Source organism: Microcebus murinus, chromosome 1, assembly GCF_040939455.1.
Source record: "Microcebus murinus isolate Inina chromosome 1, M.murinus_Inina_mat1.0, whole genome shotgun sequence".
Lineage (NCBI taxonomy): Eukaryota > Metazoa > Chordata > Mammalia > Primates > Cheirogaleidae > Microcebus > Microcebus murinus.
Window position 1 is genome coordinate 85142766 of NC_134104.1, and position 12198 is coordinate 85154963.

General features: G+C 35.0%; 1 protein-coding gene across 16 annotated transcripts in view; it reads left to right on the plus strand.

Moving 5' to 3' along the window:
* Positions 1-12198, plus strand: part of TBL1XR1 (TBL1X/Y related 1) — a 162696-nt gene that overhangs the window by 128039 nt on the left and 22459 nt on the right. For all 16 annotated transcript variants that reach the window (XM_076003746.1, XM_012753041.3, XM_076003723.1 and 13 more), the window contains 7 exons: positions 3652-3797; positions 5875-6097; positions 6798-6930; positions 7274-7415; positions 9950-10013; positions 10103-10200; positions 11343-11403. In XM_076003746.1, the coding sequence (XP_075859861.1) occupies positions 3652-3797; positions 5875-6097; positions 6798-6930; positions 7274-7415; positions 9950-10013; positions 10103-10200; positions 11343-11403 (867 nt within the window). The remainder of the gene's footprint in view (positions 1-3651; positions 3798-5874; positions 6098-6797; positions 6931-7273; positions 7416-9949; positions 10014-10102; positions 10201-11342; positions 11404-12198) is intronic.

Below are 12198 nucleotides of genomic sequence, written 5' to 3' on the forward strand. Positions count from 1 at the left end.
AAATTATTTCAGAAGATGTAATTTGTATAAAATGTTCATAGTTATATTTAAGGGCAAAATTGGGGCACAAAATTGTATCAGTAGAATATAAGTGCTGGGTTTAATTCTTCAACAGCCAAGATCCCCTATAACCTTTCCCCTCGCCTTCTTTTTGCCTTTTCTAAAATCTGGATCTGTGGGGCAGAGTTGGAAATTGATGTGGAGGCAAGGGAACATGTGATTATGGGAACAGGAATATAATTTTATGGGCTTTTCTGACCTGAAGCTTAAATAGGATTTTGTCTAAATCAGATTTTCTTTCTAAACTAGGGCACTGCATTGTGATCATATTTAAGCTTTGCCATTTTCATCAATTTGTCTTGTCTAGACAACCCTGCACCATAACCATGGTATTCAAGGTCCATTTTCTTATTGCTGTATTGTCAGTTTGCAAAGTAGAGCTGGCAGGCTCTGGAGGACTGACTCGCCTTAGACAACACAGTCCCAGTCTCTAAAATCCCAAGGGAAAGCACTCCCTGAAACAAGTACTATACAGAATATGTTTGTTTTGTGATCTCATGTGTAACCCACTCTCCTCCCCTCCCCCACCACTGTTTGTTTCTATCACTGAATGACTATACACACTGAATTTCATGGTTTTCAGCCTGATTCCTGTCTGGCATTTCTCTTTTACCTCCTAAATCTTAATTACTGTAGTGAATGTTTAAAGTGCTTGATTACAGAGGTACTATTCTTATCAGATTCACTTTTACCCTTGGAAAGAAGGAATGCTATTTTAGGCAGTCATGCTGGATTTTAACATTGCACAAGTTTAGGTGATCCCTTTTGCCTCCTATTACGTAAAATGAAAGCTGTCCCTGATAAAGTATTGCCTACAGATAAAAGGGAATGTTTTTTTGGCATAAATCTAGCTCAAGTTTTAGATTGTTTTTCAAGGAAGAGTTAAGTCTTGCTTTTTCTGGAGTCATGTATTTTTTGATGTGCCAAAATACAAAATACTACATTCTAATTTAACAAATGTTTATTGGGTAGTTATTAAGTAATGTGTTAGTTTCTCAGATTTAAAAAATTACTCGATATAAACTCTTTGGTCAGATAGCCCAGTCTAGTAGTCAGACACAGGTGATAACCAGTGTGGTAAGTGCCACACATGTACAACTTACAGGATCAGTGTAGGAGAGAATGATTAATCCTGGGGTAGTAAAAGACTTAGACTTACACTTCTGTTCAGATAGGGAAAAGAGTATAGGAACACACAAGGCTGAGAGGCCTGATATAGCACAGCTTATTCAAGACATTACATGTAATTTGCCATCACTTGAATTTAATGTACAGTGGAAACAAGATGGGGGGGCGTGTATGGAATTGGGAAGATGAGAATGGAGAGGTAGGTAGGACTAGGTTAAAAAAAATAACTGTGTTCCAGGCTTAGGAGTTTGGCCTTTATTATGAAGGCCATGGATCACTTTCTGGAACTCTGAGTTGAAAACAGAACGATGATGTAATCTTCTACTTTCTATTCAGAAACAGGAGCTCACTCTCTTCCTTAGCTTTATTCTTGACCATATTTTAATTGTTTAAGAGGACCAGTAGAGTGTCTCTGTTCTTAGTGGCTATTTTCCCATCAGATTATAAAACAATAAAATTGTGCATTTGTGCATGGTGTCCAGCATATGGTGCAGGTCCCTCATAAAAGGTATCTTCTATCTCAGAGTCTTCTTAAATCTCTAAGCTACTTAGCTATTTGGATGTTTTTACTATGTATGATTTACTGCAAATTTAGTTAGGGAGGAGGTATTGAAAACAAGAATCTCCAACCCTACTGTTCGTGGATTTCACTGCTGTATCTGACCCTTTTCTTCCCAACCTCCCTAGGCCTTACTCTCAGCTTTCTACCCTGGTGATCTGCGGTCTACTCACATTCAAGTAGTTATGGGTTTCCTTATAGGGGTGATTCAAAATGGTACTTCATTGATAACCTTTTTTAGCCATCTCTGTGAGCTCAGATTAAGGGGAACACTATAAATCACTATAGATGCATTTAATTTTGATCTTGCCTTGTGGGTAAAATTGTGAGGTTAAAATCAAGGTCATAAAGGTAACATTTTTTAAATTCTTGTCTTTTCCATTATGAGTAGTTAACATGGAAGCTGTAGTCCCCAAGTCTCAGGTACGGGGACAGGGCCTCACAGCTCCCCCGCCCCCAATCTGTGGAACATTTGTCTTCTGTGAAACTGTGGGGCTGTGCGTGTGTCGTGGGGCAGCACACAGCAGGAGGTGAACTCTGGACTGGCAGCGAAGCTTCATCTGTATTTACAGCCTCTTATTTCTCACATCACGGCCTGAGCTCTGCGCAGCTACCCCTGGGCCCTGGATCAGTGGAAAAATTGTCTTCCATGAAACCAGTCCCTGGTGCCAAAAAGGTTGGGGACCACTGTTCTAAGAGAGAGGGAAGGAGCTGGGAGGAAAATCAACTTAAGGGTACTTCACTATCAATCAATTAAAGTATTTCCTAGCCACACACTGTTTGTGAGCCCGCAGTATTTTATTAGACTGTCCATAGTGCCACAAGGAGTGTTATAAGTGGAAGCACAAAATGCAAAAAGGACGTGTACTACATGCTAAAACTAATATAGACAGTCTAGTGCTATATAGATTATATAGACACCAAATAAGCCCATTATTTATTCACTTTTTTTAGCATGAAAGTTTCTTAACACTGTATATTACATGCACAATTTAATTGAATTGTTTAAAATACATTATAGAAATTACTACTTAATGATAAACTATGATGAATATTTTGGTAAAGGGAATAACCACTTTAGGCTTATCAGTTTATTAGAATTGTGCTCTTGAATTTTGAATAAACTTTCATAAAAAGCAAGGCCAACATTAAAGAGATTTTTATGTGAGTGTTGTGGTTTAAGTATTTCAAATTAAAAGTAAATAATTGCTGGTGGAGATCTATAAACCAGATTTTTATTTGCTAGCTCTTCTTTACCTGAAGATTTCATTTAGATGAATTATTACTAAGTGACAAAGAATTAGTATTTTTAAAAGCACTTAACTCATATATAAAATGAGAATTTTAGAATTCTCATATTAGAATTTTTTCATTCTAAATTTCAGCTTTCCTTTTATTAGTTTTAATTTGCCTTTTATTTCCTAAGTAGTTTGAAAAAGCTGCACAATATTGAATTTATAAGAATGTTTGACAAATAGAAATTTAAATGTACTACAGAAATATTAAATGTCACTTATTCTATCTTGGCCTCAATTATCTTGACTGGAGCAATTGAATCACGTGATTTCCAAAGGCTTTTTCAACTTTTAAGTTTAGTGGTTTTTGTTGAGGAAAGTTATGTTATCACTGCTACATTTTAGAAAATTTGAAGCTGTGTAATCAAGTGTGTACTAGAAATTTTACAAAGTACATTTGGTAATTAAGAGAAAAGGAAAATATATAAAAGCTAACAAATAAATTTTGATATTTCTTTTATTTAAAAATATACTTGACCTTAGCTACCAGTCTGGTATTTCAAATGGGTGGTATGTGATTTTAAAAGATTATAGAGATCTTTTTTTGTGTATCATATAACATGTTGCCACTAGGAAAATAAATTCTCATACCTTTTCTTTTGCTTTTAGGATTTTCTCATTCAGCATTTACCTTTGGTATAGAAAGCCATATCAGTCAGTCCAATATAAATGGTGCCCTTGTCCCACCTGCTGCATTGATTTCTATCATCCAGAAAGGTCTACAGTATGTAGAGGCAGAAGTTAGTATTAATGAGGTAAGGAAGACTTATTTCAAATACTAATTCTTACTCTTAAATATGTCCTTAAATTAGCTGTCTTTTTTGCTTATTCAGTATCTGACTTTGACTTTACTGGGTTAACAAAAATGCAGGTGTTATTTCTGATGTAACAGTCAGATCATACAGGTGAGGCATGCTACTTCCAGTTGTAAGGCCCATTATCTGTACCTCATTTCTCTTAATATGTCTTTATAAGTAAATACTAAGAAATTACATTTATTAATACAACAGCATTGTGCTATTGAATGCTGAGACCATAACTGATGGCCTGATAATTGAAAACTCTCATGTTATTCGAATATACTCTGATTTTGGAAGCCAGGTTATAATTGAGGCCAACTTTGGATGCTACTGCCCATCTAAGGTCCACATATAAGTGCTTTGTTTGGCTCAGATGGCAGTATACTGTGGCCCATGAGCCAAGTCCTGGCTGTTCTTTGGGCTGCTTGTGGCAGAATCAGCTATTTTGACAGAGACTGTACGGCCTGCAAAGCCTAAATTAATATTTATTATCTGGGTATTTTATAGAAAAAACTTACAAATCCCTGGTCTAGCTTAAAATTCTCATATATGGCCAGGAACTCTTCCCCTTATTTTCATTTCAGAGATTAATACGTTCTCCTTTTGTGAATATTTTTTAAATGGAAGCATCCATGATTTCTGTGATATTTATTACTATAATTATATAATATACTAAAATTGATTTTTATTATTTTTGGTTTCTTCATCTCTGTGACTGAAATTTCACTAAAACTAAATTAAATGTGTCCTTCCTCTGCTTTATTACAAAAGGTATAAGCAAGTTCTGCTACTGGTCAAAGATGAAATCTAATTTTAGCTGAGAAATTTCATGTAAATTTAACGTAGTACTTGCTCCACAGTGTATGTGTGTTGGTTTTAGTGGGTTTTTTTTTAAGTTATTTGTACGTTAGAATGCTTTCTGTTATTTCTCAAATGTTGGATTATAATTGATAATCCAGAAAGATAAGCTGTGTTTTTATAGCTCACAGCACCCACCACACCACTATAGATTGTCAGAGATCCATGTTCACCAGTTTAAGTGAACTGGGCCTTACACATGCGTGTTTGTAGCTGACTGCCACGTTTTCTGTTTCTGGCATGCTGTGTGTGTGTCTGTGTTTCTTCTTGTGCTCACTTGGAGAACTTTCTGTTAATCGTGAGCTTCCTAATATCAGTAGTGGAGCTTTGGAAATTTTAACAACTCCATAATATCAAAGAGCACTAGCCTGTCAGTTATGATGGCACTTCTCATATGTTAGCGCAGGTAAGACTAACTCAGAGAGCTTGTTAAAATGCTGGTTCCTGAGCCTCCCTTTAGAGATTTTGATTCTGTAATCTTGAATCTCCATTTCTAACAAGCTACTAGGTGATGGTAGTGCTGTTGGTCTTTAGATCATACTTTGAATACCACTGGGTTAAAAGATCCCAGTTGCCATTGGCTAGCTGTGTAACTCTAACAAGTCTTTAACCTGTGCTTGCATATCAAGATTAGTAAAATGAGATGATTGTATGGCATAACATCAGAATTCTATTTCTGCTTTAATGTTTTAAATCACAAGAAATTTTTGAGTCTAACAAAGCTAATTTTAAAGTTTTTTGTTTTTAAAAGAAGTATTTGTTATCATATAGCACCAAGCTACTAATCATTGTATGAACAATTCCATATTGATTGTTGCTTTTGACTTAACAGCATTTTGAAATCTAATTTAACATCTTATCATCTTGGCCTACATTTTATTATCCCTCTCAGTTTTCAGCAGTGACTTGTATTTTAGCTCTACTATACAAGCATTTAACAGTAACATGAACTAAGTGACAAGGAAGACTTAAACAGCTATTTGCAGTTGCCTCTTGCAGTTTCTTTTTTTCTTTCTTCCCTCCCTCCTGACTTCTTTTTACATGAGTTCAGAAAATTTCTAGTAGTGTTTTTCTTGGAATGAAGATTTTCATTTCTGCTGTTGAATTTGTATGAATACAAATAATCTTAAATATTATCTTTGATTTTTCTTCTCTCGCAATTTTCCAAATCTAGGATGGTACCTTGTTTGATGGTCGACCAATAGAGTCTCTGTCCCTGATAGATGCCGTAATGCCTGATGTAGTGCAAACAAGACAACAAGCTTATAGAGATAAGCTTGCACAGCAACAGGCCGCAACTGCTGCAGCTGTCACAGCTACAACTAACCAACAGGGATCTGCAAAAAATGGAGAAAACACAGCAAATGGGGAGGAGAATGGAGCACATACTATAGCAAGTGAGCTAAGAATGTTTAAGAATTTCTTTTCAGAGGACATATTTTGCTTTGTTGGAATGTCCCATCTTCTAAGTTGAAATAACTTCATCTGTATTATTTATACCAACTTGTTCTTCTAACTTGTATCACACCATTCAGATTTTTATTACTAAAGCTGCAAAAAGCTACATTTATTTTTATTGACTTTATTTTCTTTTAAAAATATTTAGAAATTCTTTTTCCATTGTTTAGTGAATTTTTACATCTGAATTTGATTTCTAAATAAAATTTGTAATACTAGTTATTAACAAATACTACAAAGCGCCAACATTGAGATATAAAGTCAACTCTGATGTTATATGAATGATATCAGCAACCCCTACTGGCAGAAACTCAGAATAGTATTTGGTATACATTATATTTAATTCAAACCATTTTATCATTTTTGCTATGTTTAGGTCTAATCTTTTACATTCCTCCTCCTTCCCCTGCCTCCCTGCTCCTCTAAACACATACTCACACACATACTTTTAAAAATAGTATGATCATACTTAAGATAGGAATTTATCTTTCATGTGACAAAACTGTGTAGTCATGTTTAGCTTAACCTGCCATAGTAAAAAATGTTACACTGTATATTATAAAGGAATAATCATCCCCCGCCCCCCGGATGTTATAATATCACTTAACTGGAATTATTCACTTGTTTCTTGTAATGCAGATAATCATACTGATATGATGGAAGTGGATGGGGATGTTGAAATCCCTCCTAATAAAGCAGTTGTGTTACGGGGCCATGAATCTGAAGTTTTCATCTGTGCCTGGAACCCTGTTAGTGATCTCCTGGCATCGGGGTATGTTTCTCAAAATGGTACTAAAATAGCTTTTTAAAATGTCTTACTGAACTGTTAATACATTTTATAAATATTTTTTCAGGCTTTTGTTGCTTATTTGTGGTCATTTTGTCTCTGTAAATCTTAATCTTTCATGAAGTAATTTTAGGAGTTTTGTTTAAACTTAACTACTTCAAGAATGCTTGGGGACCCCAAAAAGTAGAATGGAAAAAATACTAAAAATGGAAATTCTCGATAGTCTAATTTTTATTTGCCTTATTAATAATAGGATGTAAATATGTTGCTTTGATTCTGTTACTTGAGAATGTCATGAGAATTTAAAATTTAAATGCATACTTTGTAGGTCTGGAGACTCAACAGCAAGAATATGGAATCTTAGTGAAAACAGCACTAGTGGCTCCACGCAGTTAGTTCTTAGACATTGTATACGAGAAGGAGGGCAAGATGTTCCAAGCAACAAGGATGTAACATCTCTAGACTGGAATGTGAGTATCACTGTTGCTGGTGATGGGTAACTCTCAGAGCCTCACTGATGGCAGTTTGTCTATTTGTTCAGATATTTTTGGATTTCACTACCTAGTAACAAACCGGGAGACCCCACTCCCAAATGTGGTGTTAAAGACAATGGCTGGCCCCTAGAATAGTCAGACCAAGGTTCAGCTTCCAGCTCCTCAGCTTATTTAGCAGCATATCCTGGGTAAAGTTGTTACTTTGCACCCTGCACTTCACTTTCCTTACCCGTAAAGTAGGAGTGTGAAAATGGCACCTACATGAATGAGGTAATAAGCGACTATCCCTAACACAATAACAGACAACGTCCTAAATGCTTAACAGATGAGTCCTTAGTTGGAGGATAAAAGAAATCTATATAGCAAAAAACTCTTAGTTTTTCTCATTATGCTGTGAACTGATAAAATTTCATTGCCAACTATCTTTTAGGGACCATTAGTCTAGATTACTTCCAAGATTTATTCTAGCTGTTTGGAATCTTAAAGTTCTCTGTGTATATTTCAACATCTTTCAGGATAACTTGACTACTCTGGCTTACAAAATAGTTTGATTTTGTTGTTGATAAATCTTTACCCTTCCAGTTTCAAATGCATCTCTTACCTGCACAGTGCTCCCATCCCCCAAGCCTCTTAGATTATTTCAGTGTTACAAAGAATATTAAGAGTTAGCTGTCCTTTCCTCGGCAAATGAACATTCTTTCCTTCTCTGGCCTCTGTTCAGCAACTTTTTGTGGGGCTTTCCAAATGATCTTCCAAATCCCATTCCAAGGTAGGAGATCCATCTTTAAAAATGGTTAACCCAGCTAAAGCTTTTAGTTTTTGTGAAATTCTTTCAGAACCCATAGCTAGGTATTTTTTAGCATTTTCTTCCAAAATTTCCAGCAATGTATGATGTAACCTCCTCCTATAAAATGTTGACAATTCTAAAAATTTCAAAAAGGGATTAGTACATTGTAGTATAATTTACTTGCAGGATCAGGACTAAGAATTAATATGTATTGTTATTATATCTTAAATCAAAAATGTTATAGCTTTCTTATACTACCTGGCCTAGTAACCATGTTAATTTAATGAAATTTACAGTTTACACTGAAAAGGACAATTAATGAACATTGGTTTGTTGAACGTGGTGATGTTGAACTATGTTTTGAGAAGTGTAAACTTTTTACTGTGAACTTGAAACTAAAAAGTTTCACTTTTTACTAAAAAGGGGAAAACATCACCCTCAATTAATGATTCTTTTCCATTTCTAAAGCAAGAGCCTATGAGATGTCTGATCTTTAAAGTTTTCTTTTTCTAGTTGAGTATTTCTACAACTCAAACATTTTGGGATTAAGTAGTTTAGAAGAAACTTGACATTGTACAGAATCTGGAAATAAGCTTTTGCTGTTGGCTTCAATGTGGCACCTTCTTCTCTAGATAGAATCCTGAGGCATTTCCAGATCCTAGCAGAACTGAGTCTACAATTCCCAGAACCAGTATTTGTTTGTTTGTCACTTAACCTATACAGCTAAATGGCTTGAAAGGTATGAAATAGGTGATCTTGTTTTGAATGCCCTTACCAAAAAGCTTCAAGAAGATGCCAAGTAAGGCAGGATTTCATTCTGTATCTCCAATAATGTTTACTCATTCCAGCAAGAATCTGTTTAATGTAATCCATCAATAAAACTTTTGCATTTGCATATAAGTAAGATCTGTCCTGCCCTTACACCATTCATCAAGGCAAGGTACCGCAAGGGAATATAAATTCAGGGAATTTTATATGGATTTTATTATATATTTAGGGAAATTTATATAGATTTTTTTCCTCATAGTAAAGTAGCTAATTGTACTCACTTCATTAACTATAATGTCAGCCTGTACTCTCCTCTGGCTCTTTTCCTTGCATTGCTCTTTTTATCGGTAAATATTTCAGAGTGGGAGAAATTTAAAAAAAAGAAACGTTCAGTGTTAAGAATCTGGTCATCTCTCCAGGTTCATTCAGGTTTTTGCAAAAAAATAAAATAAAAAGAATCTGATCGTCTGAAACAGCAAATATAGTTTGGATCATATACACTTTGTTTAGATAGTAAAAGATTTAGAGGCATGCGAATATTAAAAACTTCTAATCATAGTTAAATATTTAGGAAGATTTTTTTTACTTAAATCATTATAAGATTATGAATTGGACTTCCTAACTTGTCGTCCCACCTCCATTCTTAGTTGTGGGCATCTGTGAAGAAACGAGAGATCTCTGGCATGCATGAGGGTGGTGATGCTGATCCCGCTCCAGAGCAGTTGCTGTCATTGTTGAGATTTGGATATAAGGTTCACGCGTAACACTAGCTTCACTGCAGTGAATGGTGTTTCATCGGCCTATTTGCACTCACAAATAGACAAAACTGATAAGTTTTGAAACAGAGAATGTCAAGGTCTGCTGTATCTGGGATTTAAACATAAAATATTTTTAGTAATTATTAAGTGCCTTTTCTGGATTATATAATGGAAAAAGTGTTTTTTTCCTCTGGCAGAGTGAAGGTACACTTCTAGCAACTGGTTCATACGATGGATTTGCCAGAATATGGACTAAAGATGGTAAATGAAGCATTTTTCTTTTTACATTTTTGTTCATCTAAATTATAAAGTTTGAAGTAATTTTAATGTTTTTCTTTTTTGAATTTTAGGTAACCTTGCTAGCACCTTAGGACAGCATAAAGGCCCTATATTTGCATTAAAATGGAATAAGAAAGGAAATTTCATCCTAAGTGCTGGAGTAGATAAGGTAAAAGAGTATTAAACTGAGTTCTGTAAAAGTTAATGTATTACAGGGTTTAATTGAAAGTAATACTTCTCTGCTAATCACATAAACAAAAGATTCACATTTGGGAAATTCAAGTATGAATTTATGATAATAATAAAAATGCTTTCTTAGGTTTTCTGTTGGCTCATTCCTGAATCTATTCGTTAAAATGCCCTTTATTCTTTATCCCTATGACTACTCATTTTGTTGGAGTTTGAATCATAATGAATGTTATACCTCCTGTATGTTTTCCTTCACTTCCACGGTTCTGGTTTATCTCATCAGTGAGTGTGGCTCTGGAGTGAGTCCGTCAGAAATACTAGAGCCAGTTTGTTAGCCCAACTCCTGGTACTTAATTGAAACTTTAAGAAATGCACGATCTGTCTAGTTCTCTTCATTTAACTAGACTGGAGAATATGGATGAGTTGAATGTATGGTCTCCTTCATTTCCTTAGGTCATCTCTTCTATCACACCTCCCCAAAAAGGGTTTAAGATTATTTTAATCCAGGAAAGGACATGCTAATAGTTGAGTGTTGCATCAGATAGGGATGTGGAGAGAAACTGGTTCAGGGTTTTGTATATTCAGTGAGCAATAAAAAGGTGACAAAGGGTAAGAAAAGTGGAGGCTGGGAAGGGGAGAGAAGAGCCCTATTAATAGTCACTGCCACTATATAGTACTTTAGGTCCTTGTTTTAAATATTATCAAAGTTCAAGCTGCCTTTCTGTGTAAATGGGGGTTTTAAAAATCTTTCAATATTGAGAACTTGCTGATTACACTGTTAATCAGGAATCTGCTATCTTACAGCTAAACAGCTGTAAGAATCTTACATTAAATACACTATTGCAGTGGAGTTTAGTAATCTAATATAATGCCTGGCACTTTGTAGACAACCAAGAATTGTTATTTGAAGTAAATTGAGTGATACAAAATCATCAGGGAAAAATTAAACTGGTTAGTAGCCATTTCCTCCCCAAAGTCGAGTATAGCCTTGTGCTATCTGGAATAAAGTAAATGTTTAAAATTAAATCTATGCTGACATTTCATATTGCTTTACTATAGGTAGGCATCTAAGAGACACTCCTTTTCGTGGTAATTTATTTATTTTTTTTCCTTTAATCTCAGACCACAATTATTTGGGATGCGCATACTGGTGAAGCCAAGCAACAATTTCCTTTTCATTCAGGTAAATTTTTACAATTTGCATGAAAGTTGGAGCTTTCTTCTGTTTTTCTAATTAGACTTTTAACAGCACATAATTCATTCAAAATCTTGAAATATCAAATATCAGTCTTGTTACTAATCATTTTAGGAGTTGATGTTCCTTGACATTCAGATTGTTAATTGTCAGAGAATCGTCACTTTCTGTGAAATTAACCATAAAGAAGGCATTTGCAGCATGATACAGTTAGGGGTGGTATTATGTAATGGAAAGAGCATAGATATTTTGTTATTTTTAATTCCCTAAATGTTCTCCAGGAACAGCAATAGATGTTTTGAATCAGGAGGTCAAATGTCGAATGTCAGATCTACTTCACTTAACAAGCTTTTAGGACTGAGCACATAACTTAACCTTTTTTAACCCTCTTCTCACTGTCTCTACATGAGGGATAATAATAATGCATGTTTGTTATGAGGATAAAACTAAGTTATATGTACAAAATAATATATATACTCCTACAAATTCAGATACTGTCATTTTCTCATTTTGAAGTGATATATCTATGTTATTCCTCCTGTGTATAGGAAATAAAACAGGCTTTCCTAGTGTTGTTGGAACTGTGATGGCTAAGATGGATTTCTGTTTTAAGTAGTATTCAATCTGGTCCTTAAATCTGATCAATCTGACACCTAAAATAGTGCTTCTTCCTGCTTCCTGCAAGATAGACAGCTATGCGCCAGGGCCTTCAACTTGAATAGAGACTGGAGTTTTTAGTGCCTGCATTCCCTTTCAGCCTAGGAGCCTTGTGCCTGCCTTCAG